At 70.0% G+C, this 22,382-nt stretch overlaps 3 protein-coding genes across 4 annotated transcripts; 1 reads left to right on the top strand and 2 right to left on the bottom strand.

Moving 5' to 3' along the window:
- Positions 1-985: 985 nt before the first annotated feature.
- Positions 986-9,320, top strand: CNNM4 (cyclin and CBS domain divalent metal cation transport mediator 4). Its single transcript, XM_048054201.2, has 7 exons — positions 986-2,505; positions 5,535-5,678; positions 5,767-5,904; positions 6,535-6,704; positions 6,874-6,973; positions 8,256-8,431; positions 8,515-9,320. The coding sequence occupies exons 1-7, from the start codon at positions 1,023-1,025 to the stop codon at positions 8,707-8,709; spliced, it is 2,406 nt and encodes an 801-aa protein (XP_047910158.2). The 5' UTR covers positions 986-1,022; the 3' UTR covers positions 8,710-9,320.
- Positions 9,321-11,073: 1,753 nt separating this feature from the next.
- ANKRD39 (ankyrin repeat domain 39) lies at positions 11,074-12,535 on the bottom strand. The gene is made up of 4 exons (XM_066983332.1): positions 12,377-12,535; positions 12,135-12,238; positions 11,373-11,576; positions 11,074-11,301 (listed from the first exon to the last, which is right to left on the bottom strand). Exons 1-4 carry the CDS (start codon positions 12,474-12,476, stop codon positions 11,164-11,166), a joined length of 546 nt encoding a protein of 181 aa, XP_066839433.1. The 5' UTR covers positions 12,477-12,535; the 3' UTR covers positions 11,074-11,163.
- Positions 12,536-13,305: 770 nt separating this feature from the next.
- Positions 13,306-22,244, bottom strand: SEMA4C (semaphorin 4C). Of its 2 annotated transcripts, none has more exons than XM_066983330.1 (15): positions 22,224-22,244; positions 19,825-19,953; positions 18,272-18,420; positions 18,112-18,174; positions 17,901-17,999; positions 17,017-17,113; positions 16,818-16,934; positions 16,597-16,748; positions 16,324-16,499; positions 16,098-16,242; positions 15,795-16,017; positions 15,600-15,715; positions 15,364-15,521; positions 15,219-15,289; positions 13,306-15,070 (listed from the first exon to the last, which is right to left on the bottom strand). In XM_066983330.1, exons 2-15 carry the CDS (start codon positions 19,931-19,933, stop codon positions 14,244-14,246), a joined length of 2,502 nt encoding a protein of 833 aa, XP_066839431.1. In that variant the 5' UTR covers positions 19,934-19,953; positions 22,224-22,244; the 3' UTR covers positions 13,306-14,243. The 2 variants fall into 2 exon arrangements, with proteins under 2 accessions (XP_066839431.1, XP_066839430.1); XM_066983329.1 differs by having other exon boundaries at positions 19,825-19,956; positions 22,224-22,239.
- Positions 22,245-22,382: the final 138 nt, after the last annotated feature.

The raw sequence follows: 22,382 nt of genomic DNA on the forward strand, positions 1-22,382 counted from the left end.
GGTCTCGGCTTCCCGAGTCCTGCCCCGCAGGTCCTGGCGGCCGCCCAGGGTCCTAGTGCCCCACTCCTGGCACTTAGGTCCCCACCCCCGATGTCCTTAGATTCCCTCCTCCATGCCCCTAGAACCACCCCCATGCCCCTGGACCGCCCCCGAGACATCCCCCCATGCCCTGAGAGCCCCCCTCTATGCCCGTAGACCCCCTCTCCATGCCCTTAGACCCCCTCCCATGCCCTTATACCCTCCCCTTCCATTCCCTCAGAGGCCCCCTTGCCCTCAGGGACCCCCCTTGCCCTCAGCACCCCACCTTATCTCCCCACCTTCGCTCCCCATCCGTTCTTCTGCACACTGACCCACTCCACATAAGAGATATCTCCATATCCTATCCTATCCTACCTTATCCCATCCCATTCCATCCTAATCCCATCCCATCCCATCCTACTCTACCCTATCCTACCATACCCTATCCTACCCTGTGCTATCCTATCCTACCCTATCCCATCCCATCCCCTCCCCTCCCATCCTATCCTATCCTGTCCCATCCTTTCCTATCCTATCCCATCCTGTCCTGTCCCGTCCTGTCCTATCCTATCCCATCCTATCCTGTCCTATCCTATCCTACCCTACCCTACTCTATCCTATCCCATCCCATCCCATCCTGTCCCATCCCGTTCTATCCCATCCCATCCCGTCCTATCCTATCCCATCCCATCCTGCCCTACCCTATCCTACCCTACCCTGTGTATCCTATCCTACCCTATCCCATCCTATCCCTCCCCTCCCCTCCCATCCTATCCTATCCTGTCCTATCCCACCCCATCCCACCCCATCCCATCCCATCCCATCCCTAACCCCACCCCCTTGTGGGCCCCACCCCATCCATCGCCCCTTTAAGCCCCGCGCTGGGCGTGTCCGCCCTCCGCGGGGAGGGGGCGGGGCACTGGCGGGGCGCGGCCGCCCCTTCCCGGGGGGCGTGGCGCCGGGGCGTGACGTCACGGCGAGCGCGGCGGCCGCGAGACCCCAACATGGCGCCGGGCGGCGGGCGGCGGCGGGGAGGCGGCGGCGGCGGCTGCGGCGGGGGGGGCCCGGCAGCGGGCCCGGGCCCGGGCCCGGGAGGCGGCGGCGGCGGCCGAGGCCCCGCGTCCCCGCCGCCGCTGCTGCCGCCGCTGCTGCTCCTGCTGGCGCTGCCCGGCGGCGGCGGCGGCTCCCCGGTAGCGGCGGCGGGGGACAGCGTGATCCTGGGCATGCGGCTGGAGGAGAGCACGAAGCCGGCGGCGGCGGCTCCGTCGCGGGGCCCGATCCGGGTGACGGAGGGCAGCGAGGTGCTGCTGCGCCTCTACGGGCTGGGGCTGGGCCCGCGCACCGGCGAGCGGGTGGCCTTCGCCGAGCTGCGCCCCGCCGCCAACGCCTCGGCCGCCGCCAACGGCAGCTGCCCCGAGCGCTCGCAGGACCTGGTGGTGCGGCCCGGGCCCGCCGAGCCCCGCAGCACCTCGGCGCTGCTCCGCGTGCGCGTGCAGCCGCTGCGCAAGGACGAGCGGGCCAAGACGTACGTGCTGTGCAGCCAGCGGCGGCCCGGGCAGCCGTGGCTGCCTCACCGGGGCCCCGACGGGCAGCTGGTGGTGCTGGAGGAGAAGAAGTCGCTGCTGCCGCTGTGGCTGCAGGCCACGCTGATCGGCGGGCTGCTGGTGCTGTCGGGGATGTTCAGCGGGCTCAACCTGGGGCTGATGGCGCTGGACCCCATGGAGCTGCGCATCGTGCAGAACTGCGGCACCGACAAGGAGAAGCGCTACGCGCGCAAGATCGAGCCCATCCGCCGCAAGGGGAACTACCTGCTGTGCTCCCTGCTGCTGGGCAACGTGCTGGTCAACACCACGCTCACCATCCTCCTCGACGACCTCATCGGCTCCGGCATCGGCGCCGTGGTGGCCTCCACCATCGGCATCGTCATCTTCGGGGAGATCGTGCCCCAGGCGCTCTGCTCCCGCCACGGGCTGGCCGTGGGCGCCAACACCATCGTGGTCACCAAGTTCTTCATGCTGGTGACGTTCCCCCTCTCCTACCCCATCAGCAAGCTCCTGGACTGCATCCTGGGCCAGGAGATCGGCACCGTCTACAACCGGGAGAAGCTGGTGGAGATGCTGAAGGTGACGGAGCCCTACAACGACCTGGTGCGGGAGGAGCTCAACATGATCCAGGGCGCCCTGGAGCTGCGCACCAAGACGGTGGAGGACGTGATGACCCCGCTGCAGAACTGCTTCATGATCAACAGCGACGCCATCCTGGACTTCAACACCATGTCGGAGATCATGGAGAGCGGCTACACCCGCATCCCCGTCTACGAGGACGAGCGCTCCAACATCATGGACATCCTCTACATCAAGGACCTGGCCTTCGTCGACCCCGACGACTGCACGCCCCTCAAGACCATCACCAAGTTCTACAACCACCCCGTCCACGTCGTCTTCCACGACACCAAGCTGGACGCCATGCTGGAGGAGTTCAAAAAGGGTGAGTGGTCGGGGCTGGGGGGGTGAAACGCCCCGGGGGGGGGGGGGGGGGGGGGGGCAGTTCCCGGGGCTGCTGCTTGCTTTCTGCCCAGCTCCGGTTGCACGATGCCGGAAGCAAAACTGCGGCCGAGCCTCCCTGGCAGCTCTCCAGGGACGGAGCTGCCCGGCGGCCGCGAGCTTTTTGGGTGCTTTAAGGGGGTGAGGGGGCTGCGGAGCCCCCACCGGGGCGCTGGGGACGGGCAGCGGCCCCATCTCGGTGCCCGACGCCTCCGGGGACCGCTCCGTAACGGCGCCGGGGCGGCGGAGGCAGAGCAATCTCTGCTCGGCGCCCGCCTCTAGAAGCGCTCTGAGAGTGTTTACTTGCGCCTCGTTTTTAATTATCGGCCCCGGAGGCCCTTGAAACGCTGCTGGAAAATTGCTCCGCTCCCTCCTCAGGGCCCTGCCCTGCCGCGCGGGACGGCCCCGAGCCCCGCGCTTCCTGCTGGCCCCGAAAACCGAGCGCGCCCGGCGGCAGGAGGGGCTGGCAGCAGCACGGCGCCGTGTCCCTCAGCGAGGGGACAAGGGGACGCCCGACCAGGCAGGGACCCTGCTGCCAAGGATGAGCAGCTCTGCGGGGTGACGCCGCCGTGACCCCGCTGCTCCTCCGGCTCCCGTTCCGCTCGCACCGGGGGTGCTTGGCCCTGTCCTCGTGGCACTGGGGACGTTTTAGGGGCTTGGGGCAGTCACCTGCACCCCACACCAGGATTTAGGGGATCTGCCAATTTCTCCTGCAGCAGGAGCTCTGCTACAGCTTGGGCCAGGAGTTGGCAGGTCCAGGCCAGGCCGATCCTTGAGGGAAGAGCTCGGTGGCCGCACGCTCGGTTCCTGCCTTCCCTTTGCAGCCATGTTGCCCCCGCGCCCCAAAACATCAGCACGGGGACCACGCTGCGACTTGGTGTCACTTGTGGTCGTGACCATGACAGGATCTCATCGCCTCCGAGCCTCTGCTTTTTATCCCCGATTACCACAAGCCTTCTCGGCCGGTGCTTTTGCCTCAGTTCATCTCGCAGCGGGCCAGGTTCCCACCCCGCAGCGTGATTCCCACCCCCGGCCCCTTTTCCAAAATCCAGCAGAAGGGGAGCGGGGCCGTATTCTGCAGCCGTGCTGCTGGAGCTGGGCTTACGGCCGCTGCTGGCGCCGGCTTTCCCTCTGACGAATCCTTATTAAAGGATTTAAAGCGCGCCCGCTCTGATTCCAAAGCCGCCGACGTCCTGCGATGTTGCTTTTCATATCTGGCTCAGGAGCGGGAGGATTTGGGGGGCCCTCTCTGGGGTCACCCCAAAATTCCTGTTCCCTGGGGCTGCCGCCCCACCGACAGCCCCTGCCCTCGTCCCGCTCATCTCGACCCGGGTTGAGTGGAAGGATAAGGAGAGGAAAACGACCCGCCACGCTCCTGATCGTCCTCGCTGCGACTCCCCTGGTGCCACGGACGCGTCCCCAAGGCTGGCACCGGGGTGACAGCTCCTGCGCAGCTCCAGCGCCCGTTCCCGTCCTTCTCATCCTCTCGGTTCCAGCCCAGCACGAAGCTCGGAGCGGGGACGGGACGCGTCACCCCTTCACAGCACCGGGTCTGGGGCTGTCTGTCCCCTCCTGGCTTCCCACCGTGGGCACCATGAACACCCCGAAACCCCGCGGCTGCTGCTTGTGCACCACGCGTTGCGGAAGGGGAAAAGTGGACTTTTCACTGGGTTACACAGCCAGCGGGCGCGAGGCCGTTGGGAATCGGCCTGTCCCCATCGACGTGGGGACCGTGGTGGCACTGGGGAGCCTTGACGTGAGGAGCGGGGCCTGTCCCCACCGCGGGCACGCCGGCGTCACGCCCTTTGCTCTCGTCCTTGCTTGGCCCGCGGGGAGGAACCGCGGCCTGACTCATCGGGGCTGGGCCCTGCCGGTGCCGCCGTCCTTTCGCCGCTCCCCCGGGCCGTCGGCGTGGCCGAGGACGAGGATGACGACGGGCACGGGCTCCCCTCGGCGCCGCTTTCGCCGCCTCGTCGCAGCGGGGCCGCCTGAGCCGCGGGTGTTTGGCTGACGGAGGAGGAACCGGGGAGCCGCGCGGTGCCCGTCTCTAAAATTAGCCTTTTCCTGGGTGGGAGCGCGGCGCTGAGCTGCCCGCAGCCGCCCCGCTCTGAGATTAAAGAGCAGAGAGCGTCGGGGAGGGCAGCGCCGGGCGGGCACGCGCCTGCCCAGGTGGCTCGCAGGGTGCAGAGCGCGGCCGGCCGCGGTGTGGGGATTTCAGGGCCTTCAGGGCCGAGCCTCGTGCCCGGGGCAGGGAATTCCCGAAGGCGGTGGCCGGCAGCGAGCTTTGTTGGCGCGGTTTTGGCTGAAGCAAGAGAAACGGAGCCTCGTGGCAGGGAGATGCCAACGCCCGATTTACCCAGAACCAGGCAACCTGCGCGCGGGGAGCGGAGCGAGAGGAGTTACTGAGTCAGGGCTGGGGAGGATTCCTGGGGACATGTCCCCTACAGGCAGCGTTTCCCTGCCCTGGGCTCTTTCTCCCTGGATATTTTGGCCCCGTGCAGCACCAGGGGTCCGGAGCATTCCCTCCGGGCTGGGACAGCGTGGCCAGGGAGACCCAGGGAGGTGGTGGCTGCTGGTGGAAACGCAGCTGTGGCTGTGTTGGTTGCCCCGTGGCGCTCACACGGAGCTGTGCCGATGTCCCCAGGCCCTGGTGACGTGGGACGGTGCCTCCAGGACCCCTCCCCTCTCCTGTGACCCCCCTGGCTGAGCCCACACCCTGAGATGTCCCGAGCCCAGCAGGCGCCGCTGTTACGGCCTTAATTACTGTCATTAAATATGGAAGGAGAGTCCAGCCCAGGGGCTCATTTCAATTTTTACGTGTTTATTGTTCCCTGCCCGGGGTCAAATGCTGCGGAGGGACGGGCTGGGCCTGGTGGCAGGGTCCTGTCCCCGCCCTGTGCTGCCCGGGACCCCCCCAGGGCGGTGGGATCGGGGTGCCCGGCGCGTGTCAAGCGTCCGTCCGTGTGTCCGCAGGGAAGTCCCACCTGGCCATCGTGCAGAAGGTGAACAACGAGGGCGAGGGAGACCCCTTCTACGAGGTGCTGGGGCTGGTGACGCTGGAGGACGTCATCGAGGAGATCATCAAGTCGGAGATCCTGGACGAATCGGACACCTACAGTAGGTCCGGGGCTCGGCCCCGCGTCCCCGTCGCGTGCCGGGGTCCCCCGGGTGCCGCCCGCCCCCGCTAACGCCGTGCTCCCCGCAGCCGACAACCGCAGCAAGAAGCGGGTGGGCAACCAGAAGAACAAGCGGGACTTCTCGGCCTTCAAGGACCCCGTCAACGAGCTGAAGGTGAAGGTGTCCCCGCAGCTGCTGCTGGCCGCTCACCGCTTCCTCTCCACGGGTGAGTTTTTGGGGGACGCTCCGCGCAGCTCGGTGCGGTGCCGCGTCTGGGCACCGCGAGGGCTCCGTCCCCTTCCCGCTGCTCTGTAATCGAGGAGTTAAAGAGCATCAGCGTCCTGTCCGCAGTCTGCCCCCAGCTCAGCTGCTCCCCCTGCGGCCTGCCAGGGAGCCCTGCCTGGCACCGTGTCCCCGCAGCTGGGCCGCGTTGGTGCTGTCGCTGCCCCTCGGGTGGTCTTGTCCTGCCTGGAGGATCCCAGGGGTGGGGAAATGGGGGCACAGCGGTCCCTGCATTCAAGCAGGAGCCAGGGATTTGGCAGGAGATGGTGAGGGAGGGGGCTGTGACCGTGAGATCCCGCTGTCCTCCCACCCTGTCCCCCAAAACAAAAAGGGATGGGGCTTAGGGGTGGCAGCACTGACACCTGTCCGTGTGCTGGCACTTGCCAGCCGTATCCCACAGAGTGGGGACCTCAGTGTTCTCCCTCTGGAGCTGGTGGAGGTGCCAGACCTGGGGGCCCAGGGAGGTGTCAGCGGGGCCTGGGGTCCCCCTGCATCCCCCAGCACCTCCGTCCGAGGGGACGGGACGAGGACAGGGAGCCCCGGCAGCTCTGACCCCGTCCCGTCTCGCCCGCAGAGGTGACGCTCTTCACGCCCAACTTCATCTCGGAGAAGATCCTGCTGCGGCTGCTCAAGTACTCGGACGTCATCCAGGAGCTGAAGTTTGACGAGGAGAACAAGAAGTCCCCGCGCCATTTCCTCTACACCAAGAACAAGTCAGCCGACTACTTCATCCTCATCCTGCAGGTACCGCCACTCCTCCTCGCTGGCTGGGAGCGGGGTGGTGTCACCAGCCACGCGTGGGGTCCCCGGGGGGAGCCGTCACCCCGGGGAGGCTGCGGGGAGCCTCCTTCCACCCAGCCCAGCGCCGCGGGACGCGGCGTGCGGAGCCTGACGCCGTCTCTCTGCCTTGCAGGGCAAGGTGGAGGTGGAGGCCGGCAAGGAGTGCATGAAGTTCGAAGCGGGAGCCTTCTCCTACTACGGGGTGATGGCCATCAGCCCGCCTCCGGTATCGGGTAAGCGTCCCCCATGGCGTGGGCAGAGCCCCCTGCCCGTTTTAGAGCTGCTGTTGGGAAGTGGAGATGCTGGAGGAGGCTCCGAGCCCCGCTGGCTCCCCCCAGGCAGTGCTGGGGCTGGTGCCGCCCCTCGGGGCGCTGCGCCCTGTGCGTGCCTGGCAGCGGGGCCAAGGGGCCGTGCCAGGCTGGAGCCAGGACCCCGGTGCTGGGCTGGCACCGTGCAGGCGGATCCGCTCCCTTCGGCCCCCATTTCGGGGCGCCTTCATGTCCCTTGCTGAGCTCTGCGAGCAGCCAGAGGTGGACCTCGCAGCCCGTGCCGGGCTCTGCTTGGTGCCGTGGGGTCACCAGCGCTTCTCCTGCTCCGTCTTGCCCTCTGCCATCCCCACCAGCAGCACGGGGCAGTGCAGCACTGCCCCTTTGCCCGCCGGTCTCTCTTGACGTTGTCCTCTGCGTGCGTCGTGCTGTCCGTGTCCCAGCCCGGCCCCACAAAGCGAGGGTCACCCTTTCCCAGGCTGACAGGCAAACGGCACGGCTACATGGTGCCAAACCCCGCTGGGACCGGGTTACCCCCCACGTTCGGGCGTCCCCACCCCAGCCACATGAACTCAGCGCTGGGTGCTTTGCCCCTGGGGCTGGGCCGGCTCCTCACCGTTCAACGTGGGATCCCGGTGCTGCTGGAGGAGGAAAAGCGGCTCCACCAGCCTCTGCAACAGGCTGCGGGGGCAGAGCCGAGCACCCGGTCCCGCTCATAGTGGCACGAGGGCCCCGCGCTCCCCTCATTCACCCCGATTTCCCCCGACTGCCTCCTCTGTGGTTATTTATGGAGGAGCCAGCGCTGGCCGGGCGGGTGAGCCCACCTCGTGTCAAGGCTGCCCGCGGTCCCTGGGGCACCCCCAGCTTTTGGAGCACGTCACCGCTCTGTCCTCGTCACCCCCCCTCACCCCCACGCAGGGGGAGCGATCCAGCGGGGCAGGGACGGCATCCTCGGGCTCGGTCCCACTGCTGAGGACAGAGCTGTCCCCTGGGCGAGGGGACCGCTGTGCCCAAAGCGGGGGGAACTGGAGGCTCTGGCCGGGCTCCAGTTGGGGACCCTTTGGCAGGTGGCAGGCAGGGACCAAGCACTCGGGGACACGTCTGTCCCACCGCTCTGTGCTTGGCTCCATGTCCCCAGATCCTAGGGGACGGGACTCGGGGCAGTGTCACCGGGGGCTCAGCACCGCGGTCACCCACTGGGACCCTGCCCGGTGCCGCGGTGCTGACCCTGTGCCCCCCGTCCCCGCAGAGACGCGCTCCCCGTCCCACGTGGGCAGCCTGAACCGCTCGGCCTCCCTGAGCTACCACGAGCGCTCCGACTCCGTCTCGTCCCCCGTCGGCGGCAGCAACAACCAGCTCAACGCCGGCGCCCCGTACGTGGCCGACTTCAGCGTCCGCGCCCTCACCGACCTCCAGTTCGTCAAGGTGAGGCTGCGCGGGGCCGGGGGCGGCTGGGGCCTCCTGGGGGACGCGACCTCCACCCCATCCCTCTTCGATTCCCCCCGCAGATCACGCGGCAGGAGTACCAGAACGGCCTCACCGCCTCCCGCATGGACAGTTGTCCCCAGTCCCCGGACAGCAGCGCTCCCAAACCCGACCTGCCGGAGAAGCCGGAGCCCGCCGACGAGACCACCAGCCTCCTGAACGAGAGGAACTGCCTGAGCCGCCGGAGCAACCACAGCCCCGTGGAGAACTCCATCTGACCCCGGCCGCGGGCCAGGGACGCGTTGGGACCCCCGCAGCCGCCCTGCGGGGACCCTGCCCCGGTCAGAAACGCTCCGGTGGCGACGGAGTGGGTACGGGTCCGCCGCGCCAGCCGCCGAGGGAACGGACGCGCCCGCCGCCGTTTTCACGCCCGGCGTTCGCCGGAGGCACCCGCGGCGCGGGCCGGAAGGGAGCCCGGTTTTGCTGCTGCTGCTTTTTGGAGACTGGTTCCGTGGTTTCAGCGCGGTGGAGGCCGGAGGCCCCGCAGCCGGCGGGCGTTCGTTCGCGTGCAGCTCAGGGAGCTTCAGGTCCCGCGGGCCGGGCCCCCCCACGGCCTCCCCCGGGGGCGTTTTCGGGCGGACGCGAGCGGCTCCGGGGCCTCCTCCCGGAGAACCGCACCGGGCCCGAGGCCGCGGCGAGGGGCTTGGCTCCGCCACCAGCCCCCCCAGCCTCCAGCGGGGGCGCTGAGGACGGCCGGGAGACCCCCCCAAAAAAATAAAACATAAATAAACCGGAGGCGGAACGGGACGGGGGGGTGACTCAGGGAGTGCCGCGGCCCCGGGGCGGGGGGCTCGGGGGGGCAGGATCCGGCACACAGCTAGTGACCAAAGTACGGGCGGGGGGCTCCCCTCCGCCTCCTCCCAAGGAGCTTCTCCGAAATCGCCAGCCGGGACCCCCCCCTCACCGCCGGGGCTCCCCCCCACCCCCCCCAAAAAGCACAAGTCCCCTGGGTGACCGCTGTAAGTTATTGGGAGAAGGTTAATTATTTTTGTTAATCGTGTCGCGACTATCAGGTCCTAGGTTCTTCTGCGGGGAGATGCTAGAAGTAATAATAATAATAATAATAATAAATCATGATGGAAATTAAAAAAAAAAAAAAACTTTTTTATTAAATCTTCCTCTATGCAACCCTTCCCCCCCCGAGAATCTGTATTTATTTTTCGCATCGGGTTTGATTTGTATATTTTGGGGAGGGGGAGGCCGGGCCCGGAGGCCCCGCAGGGGCCGGTGCCGCTGTTGCAGCCCCCCCCCCCAGGTTGTGGAACCGACTCTGGAATTTTATTTTATTTTTTTTGCCGATTGGGTAATAAAAAAAAAAAATCTCTATATCTGTACTGTCGGCCTCTTGCGTGCTTTGGGGTGGGGATGGAGGCTGAGAGCTCCCGGGCTGCCCATTCGCTTCGCCCTCGGTGCTCGGGGAGCGCCAACGGGATCCTGGGGGGCGTCGGAAGGGTGCTGGCAGCAGGGCGAGGCGCTGAGCCTCCCCCGGAGGCCCCATCAAGGTGTGCAAATATCTGAGGGGAGGGTGTCCAGAGCATGGAGCCGGTCTCTTTTCAGCTGTGCCCAGCGACAGGACGAGAGGCACCGGCCACAAACCGAAGCCCAGGAGGTTCCAGCTCCATTTGAGGGGGCGCGTCTGTCCTGGGAGGTGACAGGGTGCGGGGACAGGTGGCCCAGAGCCCGCGGCTCTGAGGTGGCCTCGCCGCGCTGCCCCGGCCAGGAGCTGGGGTTTGAGGAGAAATGCTTCGCCCCAGAGCTCTGCCGGCACCGCCAGCCACGTCGCCCTTCCCCTACAGCTACGGCCCCGCGGGCACCGGGTGGCCGATCGCCCCCACCCGTCCCCTCAGCATCCTGCCCAGCGCCCTCGCCGCCCGCTGGGACGCTCGCCGGGCTGTCCCTTGGCACCCGGACCGCGGGCTGTCCCCTCTGCCCGCCCCAAGCCGCCCGCTGGAGCGTCACCCAACAGCCTCTGCTTGGCCCCCACCGCCTGCAGGCGAGCACGGCGCCATTCCCCGCAGGTGCGGGGCAGCACCTGGCCTTTTTTTTGGGGTGCAAAGCTGCTCTTTGGCAAGTCCTGGCCCTCCGTCCGCCCCGAGCCACAACTGCAGGACCTGCAGCTCCTCGCAGCGCCCCGACCACGTCGCGCGGGCACTCGCAGGCCTGTGGCTGGATCCGCCCCAAAGCCAGCTGGGGTGGGAGCAGGGACACGGAAGCTTTTTTTTTCTTTTTTTTGTCCCAGCGTTTGGGTTTTGGAGGCGATAAAAGGTTGCTGGAGGGGCAGGGGCACGCGCTTCTGTCCCAGCAGCTCACCAAAGGAGGTGCCACCCCCTGCCCGTTCCGTAGCGCCCTGCAAGTCCCCAGCGGGTGGATTGGGACCGGGCCGTGTCCCCTCCCAGGTCCCCTCCCAGGTCCCCTCCCAGGTCCCCGGGGTGCAGTCCCAGCCTTGCTGCTCCCGTTTGGGGGCAGCCCCGTCCCCCTGCCCTCACCACATCTCGGTACCGATGCTCTCCGTGCGCCACCACCTGCGGTGACCCCGTGTCCACATCCACACCGTGCGCAGGGGACAGAGAGGCAGAGCCGGGTTTTGGTGCCAGGACCTCGTTTTGTTTTTTCTCCAGCAGGCACAGAGCCCTGCGGGCCCCCCCGTCCGCGCTGGCCTCACCGCGTCCCCCTCAGCCATCCAGCAGGTCCCGGACCGCGGGGTCCGCCGTGTCGCAGGGCCGCCGTCCCCTGGCGTCGCGGGCTGCCGCCAGCGCCGGGTCGACCTGCAGGAGCAGGGCGCAGACGTCCCGGTGGCCGCGCTCGGCCGCCTGCGGGCGACACCACCGTCACGCGCGGCGCCGCGGCAGCACCGCGGCCGGGTCCCCGCCTCGTCGCCCACCTTGTGCAGCCCGGTGCGGCCGTCCCCGTCGGCGGCGGCGGGGTCGGCGCCGTGCGCCAGCAGGAGCCGGACCACGGCGAGGTGGCCGCAGTAGCAGGCGCGGTGCAGGGCGGTGGCGCCGCCGGGCGTGCGGGCGTCGCAGCGGGCGCCGCGCTGCAGCAGCAGGCGGCACACCCCCAGGTGCCCGTTACGGCTGGCGTAGTGCTGGGGGGGCAACGGGGCGGGTGAGCAGGTTCTCCCCCCGGTACCCGGTGCTACCCCGGTACCCGGTGCCCTGCCGGTTCCCACCCCCCCCCCCCAGTACGCGGTACCCCCCTGGTACCCGGTGCCCCCCCTGTCCTCTCCCGGTAGCCAGTGCCCCCCCCAGTTCCCTTCCCCGGTACCCGGTGCCCCCCCTATTTCCTCCCCGGTACCTGGTGCCTTCCTGGTTCCCCCCAGCCCGGTACCCGGTGCCCCCCCAGTTCCTCCCCCCCCCAGTACCTTGTGCCCACCCGGTTCCCCCCCCGGTATTCGGTGTCCCAGCCCAGATAGCCGGTGCCCCCCCAGTTTCCCCCCAGTACCCGGTGCCCCCCCAGTTCCTCTCCCCCCGGTATCCAGTTCCCCTCCGGTTCCCCCCCTCGGTACTCTGTGCCTCCCCGGTGCCTCCCCCCGGTACCCGGTGCCCCCCCGGTTTCCCCCTAGTACCCAGTGCCCCCCCAGTTCCTCCACCCGCCCGGTCCCCAGTGCCCCCCCGGTTCCTCCCCCCGGTGCCCCCCGCCGTACCAGGGCCGTGTACCCCGCCAGGTCGGTCTCGCTGGGCTCCCCGCGGCGCTCCAGCAGCTGCAGCACCCGCGGCTCGTCCCCGTCCCGCGCCGCCGCCCAGATCCCTGCGGGCAGCGGCAGCGGGCTCAGGCCGGGGGCACCGGGCACCGGCACCGGGTCCCGCGCCGCCCGCTACCGGCTCCCCCCCACCCCAGCAGCGCGGCACCGGCACCGCCCCCGCCCGGCCCGGCCCGGCCGCGGACCCCGCTCGAAGTCCATCTCGGGCAGGCTCTGGTGCACGCTCGGCACCGCCGCCCGCGGCGGGCAGCACGGCCCCGGGGGGGAACGGCGGCCCGCCGCCATCGGCCGGGGCGGGGCGGGGGCGAGAGGGGGCGGAGGGAGCCGAGGCCGAATGGAGCCGAGAGGGACCCGAGTGGGGCCGAAGGGACCCGAGTGAGACCCGAGTGGGGCCGAAAGGAGCCGAGAGGGACCCGAGCGGGGCCGAAGGGACTCGAGTAGTTCCGAAAGTACCCGAACGGCACCCGAGTGATTCCGAAGGTACCCGAGTAGTTCCGAAGGTAGCTCAGCAGAGCCGAAGGGAGCCGACCGATAATCGGGTAGTTCCGAAGGCACCCGAGTGATTCCGAAGACACCCGAATGGCTCCGACGACACCCGTGTGGTTCCGAAGTCACCCGAGCGCCACCGTGCCCCCACCCCGAGCGCCAACAGCGCATGCGCACTCCCCCCACCCCCTCCGCCAGGGGGCGCCCCCTCCCCCCCCGCCCGCCCCCCCCCGGTGCCCCCCCCGGTGCCCCCGGCCCGTCCCCGCTTCCCACGGCCCCAGGGCCGCCGCCTGGCTCCGGGCCCAGCTCCCAGGCCCCGCCGGGACCCCGGCTGCCGCTTCCGGCCCTCTCCCAGCTTCCCGGCAGGGCCCCCCCGGGGACCCCCCCCCCCACCCCCATCGGGTCCCTACCGGGGGGGCACCGGGCGCGGGGCCAGCCCCGGGCAGCCGCAGGCCCCGGGGGGCGGCCGGGCCCCCCCCCGGCCTGGGAACGGCGCCGCGATGCCCTTTTATAGCCCCGAGCGCCGCCGTTTTCCATGAGCTCAGCACCCCGGGGGGGGGGACCCGCACATCCCCCATCCCCCCCAGCACCGGACGCAGCCCCGCTTCTGTTATTATTTTTTTTTTCCTCCTTTTTATTATTAATATAAAAATACTCACGTATTTACAGCAAATAAATATATTTCGGTAACAAATAAATTACACTGGGGGGGGTTATACAAAAGGGGCCCAGGCGGGCGGCGTGCAGGGGGCAGCAGGCGGGGGGGGTATTTACAGCCAGGCCCCCCCCGGGCGGGGGCGCTTAGAAAAGTTCTCAGGAAGGAAAAAAACCCGGAAAGTCCTCGTGGAGGCGGCCGAAAGGGGCCTGCGGCGGGACACGGGGCCCGGGGGGGGACACGGGGCACAGGGCACAGTCCCCAAGGCGGGGCACGGTCCCTGAGGCTGGTCCCAAGGCCCGGGACGTGGCCCCCGTTGTGAGTTACGGGGCCCCAAGCAGGTTCCAGGGCCTGGGACACGGTCCCCAAGCCTTGTCCCGGTGCCTAGGACACGGTCCCCAAGGATGGTCGTGGTCCCCAAGCCCTGTTCCAGGGCCCAGGACACGGTTCCCAAAACGGGTCACAGTCCCCAAGTCTTGTCCCAGTGCCTAGGACACAGTCCCCAAGCCCTGTCCTAGGGCCCAGGACACGGTCCCCAAGGCGGGTCACGGTCCCAAAGCCCTGTCCCAATGCCTGGGACGCGGTCCCCAAGCCTTGTCCCGGCGCCCGGGTCACGGTCCCCAAGGCGGGTCGCGGTCCCCAAAGCCAGACGCAGCGCCCGGGACGCAGTACCGAAGGCGGACGTGGTGACACGGTGACAGAAGAGCCCCAGCTGCGTCACCCAAGGCAGGCAGGACGCGGTGCCCAGGTGGGTGCCGGTGCCGGCGCCGCGGCCCCGAGCCGGGTGCCGGTTCCCCGTGCTGCAGCCCCAAGGCGGGTGCTGGCACCGGGGCGGCGGTCCCCGCGGCGGGTGCCGGCGTCCTGGCGGCGGGTGCCGGGCCCTGAGGTAGGTGCGGCTGCGCGGTGGCGGCTCAGACCGACGACTCCTCGGGGTTGGAGTCGGGCAGGGGCTGGCGCTGCTGCAGCTTCCGCCGCAGCTCCTCGGCCAGGTCGGCGCAGGGTGGCCGCTCCTCGGCGCCCAGCGCCAGGCGGATGTAGCCGTTGGAGGTGGAACCGCGCAGGGGACCCAGGTGGATGCGGGTGGGCGAGTGGAGGGGCTGGCCGGGGATGGCGCTGGGCGGTGAGGTGGTGCCGGGGGGGCCGCCGTTGCGGCAGACGGCGTGGCCCGGCACGATCTTGAGCGAGCCGTCCGAGTAGTAGTAGCTGGCCGGGTCCCAGAGCTTCTCGTCCGAGTCGGAGGCGGCGCTGGGCACGAAGCGCGGGCTGGGGGGCTCCTTGGGCAGCTCGATGGGGTACACCAGGGTGCTCTCGATGGCCTTGGCGCCTTTGCCCAGCTCCTCCCGCAGCCGCCGCCAGAGCGAGAACACCACCAGCACCAGCACCAGGCACAGGGCGCCCAGGCACACCGCCACCACCCACACCAGCCCCAGGCTCTCCAACGGCGCCCGCGTCTCCAGCGGCACCCCCGGGCCGGCCAGCACCGCCACCCGGTACACCTCGCTGCCCAGCCGGGCGCCCTGCTCCTCCGAATAGCAGCAGTACGTGCCGCTGTGCTGCGCCCCGGCCCCCGGCACCACCAGCGCCCGCAGGCGGGCGTCGTGCAGCACCAGCGCCTGCTCGGCCGCCAGCGCTCGCCCCTCGAAGGTCCACAGCGCCTGCGCCAGGTTGGAGCCCAGGCGGCACGTCAGCACCAGGTCGGTGCCCGCCACCACCGTCACGTTTTTGGGGATGATGGGCCCTGAGGGAGAGGAGCGAGTCAGGAGGGGGACGCACAGCACAGGGGGTGTCCCTGCTGTGTCACCCCCCGTGCCAAGGCCTTGCCGCACGCCCTGCCACCCCCGTGACACGTCCCCAGCGTCCCAGCTCCACGCGGCGTGGGGTCTCACCTTGCTTGGCCACCTGCGGCAGGGTGCAGGCGCGGGTGTTGGAGCTCAGCACGTCCTGGACCAGCTGGGACCTGCAGGAGGAGACGGCGGCGGAGGTGAGGGGGGCCCCGCACCATGGCTGGGAGCCCCGCGGGCACCCCCTTACCCGTTAAGGCCCTCGGTGCGGACGCAGAGGCTGGCGTTGCGGCTCCAGGCGCAGTAGGGGTCCCGGGCGAGGACACAGTCCGTGCAGGACTGGTAGCGGCTGCAGTCGGCCAGCGGCAGCTGGGCCACCTGGAAGCGCGAGCCAGCGAAGAGCAGCTTCTGCGAGGGCAGGGACAGGCGGTGAGGCGACACCGCGCGACGCCACGGCCACCAGCCCCTTCCCGCGGCACCGCTCACCTTCCGACCGGCCAGGACCAGGCTCTCCACGGGCTGCGCCGGCTCGAAAACCTGCAGCTCCTCGACCAGGTGGACGTGAGCGCCCAGGTTCAGCGCCTTGTGCACCCAGCCGTCACCTGCGGGCCGTGGCAGGAGGTGAGGGGCGTCCCCACACCGGCAGCCCCCCCTGCGTCCCCCCGGCTGCCCGGCAGTTACCTGTGCCGATGAAGAGCACCTCGTAGATGGTGCCGTCCAGCCCCGTCACCCGGTCCACCACCAGCTGGGTGAAGTTGGCGTCCTTCTTGAGCAGCAGCGGGCGCCCGCGGTGGGGCAGGATGGGCTCGTCCATCAGCGGGTGCTTCTTGGCGAAGTTGAGGGTGTTGTCGGGCAGCTCGAGGGAGCTGGCGAAGCCGTTCTGGCGGTGCCAGTCGGTGATGCACTGGGGACAGAGGGCACCGTCAGCGCACGGCCAGCCCCGTGCCCCCCTCTGCCACGGCCCCGTGCCCCCCCAGCACTCACCGCCCCGGGACGGGGGCTCGGCACCTCGTCCGAGTACCGGCCCCACTTCTGCGCCTGCTCCCGGTACTCCTTGTAGGGCCCCTCGAACGCCTTCTTCACCTCCAGGATGTGGTACCGGCAGATAGCCGAGACGTCCACGTCCCCCCTGCAGGGACAGTGAAGGTTTCGGGGGCACTGACCACAGGGAACCCCCTGGGGGCCGGGGGGCCGCTCCCCATGCGCTCACCAGCGGGCCTGGAAGACCCCAAAAAACGTCGTGTCCTGCCAGTCGGCCCCGGGCAGGGTGAAGACGGCCTGGAGGCGGTTGAAGTGGAGCTGCTGCTCGGGCGCCGAGCACACCAGGCGAGCCTTGAGGAAGGTCGTCCACTTCTTCTGCAGCGTGCGCGCACCGCCGACGTCCCCCTGGGCACCGAGCGGGCGTGAGGGCAGCACCGGCGCCTTCACCGGCTGCACCAAGCCACGCCAGGACCGCATCCCGCGCGGGGGACGCCCCCCGTACCTTGCAGACCCGCGCCACGCGGGCCACCACCTGCTCCGCGTAGCAGTCGTACTCCACCGCCCGCTCGCTGAAGAAGAAGTAAACCTTGTCGTCGTCCCCGGTGCTGCTGGCTGCGCTCTCCTGCACGTACGCCGAGGCCACGAAGTGGGGCTCTGCGGGGTAAAAAGAGACGGGTAGCAGCAGGCGAGGGGGCCCACGCCCTCCCCGCGAGCCCGGCCTACCGTTGAGCCAGGAGGTGAGGTACTCCGTCTTCATGGAGTAGTGCGGGCCCAGGTTGCGGAGGATGACGGGCTCCGTGCCCAGGAAGTTGTTGAAGGTGGCCGAGTACAGCTCGCCGTCTGCAAGGGGGGGGGGTTAGGGGCAGGGTGGGCACCCCCGAGGCCGCAGCGGGGACAGGGGGTGCCCCACGGTGCCACCTACCCACGATGAGGCCGGTGTGTCCCTTGGTGGGGTCGTACGGGCACTTGCCCTTGCCGTCCTCGAAAGCCACTTGGTCCAGGGTGAAGCCGGACAGCTCCTGCGGGGCACAGGAGTGGGGGCCCAAACCCCCTCCCCAGGTCACATCCGCCCCGCGCCCAAGCAGCCCCAGGGCACGGGGACACCCCCGGGTGACCCCCCTAGGGACAGGGACACCCCTGGATGGCCTTCCTGGGACAGGGACACTGAATGGTGCTCCTGGGGACAGGGACAGCCTTGGATTGATGCTCCTGGGGACAGGGACACCCCCAAATGATGTTCCTGGGCACAGGGACACCCCCCCAGAAGACCCTCCTGGACACGGGGACACCCCCAAATCATGCTCCCGGACATGGGGACAGTCCCAAATGATACTCCTGGACACAGGGACACCCAAAAATGATGCTCCTGGACACAGGGACACCCCAAAATGATGCTCCTGGATACAAGGACACCCCCCAAATGGTGCTCTTGGACACAGGGACCCGCCCCAAATGATGTTGCTTGATACAAGGACACCCCCCAAATGATGCTCCTGGACACAGGGACACCCCAAAATGATGTTCCTGGACATGGGGACAGCCCCAAATGATGCTCCTGGGGACAGGGACACCCCCAAATGATGCTCCTGGGGACAGGGACACCCCCAAATGATGTTCCTGGGGACAGGGACAACCCCCCAGAAGACCCTCCCGGACACGGGGACCCCCCCCCCTCAAACAAAGCTCCAGCACCAGAGGGAGCTGCCCTGGAACCCGCTGCCTAACACAGAGCCCCCCCGGGGCCGAGGCTCCCACCAGGGGGAGCAGCGCTGGATGCGGCCGGGTTTTTGGGGGGGTCGCACTCACGATGTAGGTGCACTTGGGCTGGAAGGCGTAGGTGCCGCAGGCGTACAGGTGGGAGCTGTTGTAGCTCTGCAGGAAGCGCACGTAGTTGAAGCAGTCGGTCTGGGGGGGTGGGAAACACGCGGTTAACGGCAAAGTTGGGGGGGGGGGCACGCAAACTGGGGGGTGCCCCACGCCCCCCCCCAACCCCATAGCCACCTCCGTGCCCCCAAACCTGGTTGTTTTTCCCCTTCTGGATGCACTCGGCTTTCTTCTCCACGGGGGCCTCCCAGGAGATCTGGGGGGAGAAAAGGGGTCAGCAGGAGGGTTCGCCCCGCTGCTCCCCCCTCCAAAAAAAATCCCCTCCCCCCCCCCCTTCGCCCCCGGGGCCTCACCGCCGCCTTCAGCTCCACGGTGCCGGTGGCCAGGGCGAAGACGGCCTCGCGGGCGCCCACGTAGAGCAGCGCCTCGGCCTCGTCCAGCGTCAGCGTCAGGTAGTGCGAGACCCCCCCCTGCGAGAAGCGCTTGGCCGCGTCCTTCAGCTCTGCGGGACATCGAGGGGGGGGCGGGACGGTGACACGCACGCCGTGGGGACATCGGGGCAAGGCCACCGCCGTCCCCGCGGCCGTCCCCACCCCCAAGCCACGGGTGGGCACCGCTGGCACCCCGGGGCACCCGCGGCCCCCGCCGGAAGCCCCCCGGCCCCCCGCGCACAAAGGGCTCTTTGTCACCGGAGCAGGCGCTGGCGGCGCCGGGGAACACAGCGGCCTTTGGCGAGACCCCGCGCCCCCCCCCCCCGAGCCCCCCCTGCCCGCCCCCAGGCCCGGCCGAGCCCGCAGAAAGGCCCCATTGACAGGGCAGGCACCAGGGCCCCGGGCGGCGACGGGGCCGCGGGGCTGGCACGGCACGGGGACGGGGACAAGGGACGGGGACAAGGGACGGGGGCACTGGTGGGGGCCTGGGGCACAGCACAGGGACGGGGGGCATGGCACGGGGATGGGGGGCACAGTGTAGGGACAGGGGGCACGGCATGGGGACAGGGGGCTTGGGCAAGGTACAGGGGACACGGCCCAGGCACAGGGGCTCGGGTACGGGCAGAGCACAGGGACAATGGCACAGGAAAGGGACGGGGGGGTCTGGGGCAGGGGGACATGGGGCACAGGGATGGGGGTCTCGGGTATGAGCACGGGGCATGGAATGGGGACACCGCCAAAGGGACAGGGGTCTGGGGCATGGGCACAGCACAGGGACGTGGGGCACGGCACAGGGACATGGTGCACAGCATGGGGACAGGGGTCTTGGGGACAGTACAGGGACACAGAGCAAGGAACGGGGACAGCAGCGTGACAAAGGGATGGGGTCTGGTACACGGACATGGGACACGGCACGGGGACACTGGCAGGGGAAAGGGACAGGGGGCACGGGCACGGGGACATGGGGCACTGGCATGGCACAGGAATAGGGGACACAGGGCACGGGGATGGTGCAATGGGGCACGGAAAGGGGACGTGGGGTGCTGGCACAGCACCAGGATGGGGACAAGGGACGTGGCAAAGGGACAGGGACATAGGACGCTGGCACGGCAAACGGCTGGGGGTCTCCGGGTGTTGGCACAGCACGGGGACAAGAACACGGGGCACAGCAAAGGGACGGGGACACCGGTGCTGGCATGGCACGGGGACAGGGACCCAGCACGCGGCACAGATGGGGGACACGGGGTGCTGGCACAGCGCAGGGACAAGGGGGCACAGGGTGCTGGCATGGCGAAGGGATGGCACCTCGGGTGCTGGCACGGCCCGGAGATGAGGACACGGGGCATGGCAGAGGGACGGGGACCGGGGTGACGACAGGGGACACGACAAAGGGACGGGGACCCAGGGCGATGGCGGGGCGTGGGGACAGGACAAAGGGCTGGGGACCCGTCCGGAGGGGGGGTTACGGTACTCACCCGCGTAGGGGACGGTTTTTCGGGGCACGGCGCTCCACGAGGACCCCGGGGCGGCGCTGGGGACGAGTGCCAGCAGCGAGGCGAGGGCCAGCAGCAAGCAGGGGGCCATGGCGCCGGCGGGGGGGTGGCCTGCTTTTGGGGAGGGGACGGGGGGGGACACCCGGCCCTGGTCAGGGTTACGGGGCGTCACCCACGGCGGTGGCGGCGTCACGCGGGCGGCGCGGGGACAAGGCGGGCATTGAGGGCCGCGCATCACGAGGCCGGGGCACCCCACGCGGGACGGGGCGGGGGGACACGAGGCGTGGGGTCGGGGTCCTAGGGGGGGGGCGCAGCGCTCCAAGCCTCCCCGTGACCCCTTTGGGCATCCGGCCCCCCCAGGCTCAATCTGTCCCCGTGGCAGAGACCCCCCCACACACCCTGCCGGTGTCGGGGTGCCCCCCAAGTGGCTCCCTACCCTGACGGGGGGGTGCAGCCGGCGGTGCCCCCCACCCGCTCCGTCCCCGCGGTCACTCCTCCGGCCACTTCCCGCCCTGACGCATCCAGGCGGGTCCGGGGGGGCCGCGCAGGAGGAAACGGGCCCTTCCTCTTCCTCCCCCCCCCACCGGGACAGCCTCACCTCCCGTCCTGTGTCCCCCCTCCCCCCCCGCCACCAGCCCCAGCACCCCAGGGGTGCCCCCGCTGCCCCCCGCCCGGCGGGGCAGGATGCGGCCGGGCGAGCGAGCGGGCGGCCGGGAATTGTTCTGCCCGGCCTGGGGGGAAGCAGGAAACGGGGGGGCTGGGGAAGGGTTTCCGGGAGGGTGGGGGGCCGGGAAGGGGCCCCCCACGGGCGTGGGAACGGGGGACGCCCCGGACGGGCTTCCCATGGCAGCTGGGAAGGGGGGAAGTGGGAGCTGGGGGCGCCCCGTGCTGCCCACGGCACGGGCACGGTCGGGGTGTCAGGGGCACGGGTGGGGTGCTGTGGGTATGGCTGGGGTGTCACGGGCACGGGTGGGGTGTCAGGGGCACGGGTGGGGTGTCAGGGGCATGGTCGGGGTGCTATGGGTACGGTCGGGGTGTCACGGCTATGGTCAGGGTGCTATGGGTATGGCTGGGGTGTCGTGGGTATGGTCAGAGTGCCGCGGGCACAGCCCCAGAGCCAAGAGCAGGGTCAGGGCGCCACAGGCAAAACCGGGGTGCCATGGGCACGGTTGGGGTGCCAAGGGCACGATTAAGGTGCCACGGGCACCGCTGGGGTGTCACAGGCACGATCGGGGTGCCGTGGTCATGGTTGGGGTGTCACAGGCACAGCCAGGGTGCCACAGGCACAGCCCCAGGGCCAAGAGCGGGGGCAGGGTGCCACGGGCAAAGCCAGGGTGCCATGGGCATGTTTGGGGTGTCACGGGCACAATCGGGGTGCCATGGGCACGGTCGGGGTGCCACGGGCACGGTTGGTGTGCAACAGGCACAGCCCAAGGGCCAAGAGCAGGGGCAGGGTGCCACGGGCACAACCAGGGTGCCACGGGCACGGTCGGGGTGTCACGGGCACAATCGGGGTGCCGTGGGCACGGTCGGGGTGCCACGGGTATGGTTGAGGTGCCATGGGCACAGCCCCAGGGCCGAGAGCAGGGGCAGGGTGCCACGGGCACAACCGGGGTGCCACGGGCACAGTCGGGGTGTCGCGGGCACAATCGGGGTGCCGTGGGCACGGTCGGGGTGCCACGGGTATGGTTGGGGTGCCGTGGGCACAGCCCCAGGGCCGAGAGCAGGGGCAGGGTGCCACGGGCACAACCGGGGTGCCACGGGCACGGTTGGGGTGCCAGGGACACGGTCGGGGTGCTCAGGGCATGGCTGGGGTGCCGTGGGCATGGTCGGGGTGCCAGGGACACCACGGGGGTGCCGCGGGCATGGTCAGGGTGCCAGGGACACCACGGGGGTGCCGCGGGCGCTGTCGGGGTGCTGCGGTCCCGGTCCCCCCGTCCCCCCGCTGCAGGCGCAGGACACCCGCGGGGGGGGGGGTCCCAGCGGTGCCATCCCGGGGGTCCCCACCCGTGGGGCTGAGCCCCCCGCCTCCCCACCCCCCCCCGCCGCAGGGGGGGGCCCCGCCGCCAGCACCGGGGCCGGGGGTGCCGGTACCGGGGGGGGGGGGGGGGGGAACACCGAGGGATCGGGGCGGGGGGCGGGGGCCGGTACCGACGGCACCGGCACCGGGGGGGAGAAAGAGGGGAGAGAAGGGACGGGGGGGGGGGGGGTCGCAGAGCCGGTGCCGACCCCCGGTACCGGGCGGAACAAAGCGCCTCCCCCTCCTCCCCCCGCCCCCGCGGCTCCGCCACAACAATACCGGGGCGGGGCGGGGGCAACCGGGGGCGGCGGGGGGGGGGGGGGGAGAGGGGGCGGGGAGGGGGAGGGGGGGGGGCACTCACCTCGGGGCGCGGCGGGGGCGGGCGGCCCGGGGGAGGGGGGGGGGGAGCGGCGGCGGCGGGGGGGAGGAGGAGGCGGCGGCGGCGGCGGCGAAGGCTCGGGGCGGCGGCGGCGGGAGCGCGCCGCGCGGCTCCGCTCGGGCCCGCCCCCTGACGTCACAG

Source organism: Anser cygnoides, chromosome 26, assembly GCF_040182565.1.
Source record: "Anser cygnoides isolate HZ-2024a breed goose chromosome 26, Taihu_goose_T2T_genome, whole genome shotgun sequence".
NCBI classification, from domain to species: domain Eukaryota; kingdom Metazoa; phylum Chordata; class Aves; order Anseriformes; family Anatidae; genus Anser; species Anser cygnoides.

Bases quoted from the DNA above. Each gene is read 5' to 3' on its own strand.
- CNNM4 (XM_048054201.2), top strand. From the start codon at position 1,023: ATGGCGCCGGGCGGCGGGCGGCGGCGGGGAGGCGGCGGCGGCGGCTGC. The intron at 5,905-6,534 runs GTGAGTTTTTGG...TCTCGCCCGCAG, and splicing joins TCACCGCTTCCTCTCCACGG to AGGTGACGCTCTTCACGCCC. The intron at 6,705-6,873 runs GTACCGCCACTC...TCTGCCTTGCAG, and splicing joins ACTTCATCCTCATCCTGCAG to GGCAAGGTGGAGGTGGAGGC.
- ANKRD39 (XM_066983332.1), bottom strand. From the start codon at position 12,476: ATGGCGGCGGGCCGCCGTTCCCCCCCGGGGCCGTGCTGCCCGCCGCGG. The intron at 12,239-12,376 runs GTCCGCGGCCGG...CGCTGCCCGCAG, and splicing joins CGAGATGGACTTCGAGCGGG to GGATCTGGGCGGCGGCGCGG. The intron at 11,302-11,372 runs GTGGGCGACGAG...TGTCGCCCGCAG, and splicing joins GCCGCACCGGGCTGCACAAG to GCGGCCGAGCGCGGCCACCG.
- SEMA4C (XM_066983330.1), bottom strand. From the start codon at position 19,933: ATGGCCCCCTGCTTGCTGCTGGCCCTCGCCTCGCTGCTGGCACTCGTC. The intron at 17,114-17,900 runs GTGAGTGCGACC...TGTGCCCCGCAG, and splicing joins AGCCCAAGTGCACCTACATC to GAGCTGTCCGGCTTCACCCT. The intron at 16,749-16,817 runs GTAGGCCGGGCT...TTTACCCCGCAG, and splicing joins CCTCACCTCCTGGCTCAACG to AGCCCCACTTCGTGGCCTCG.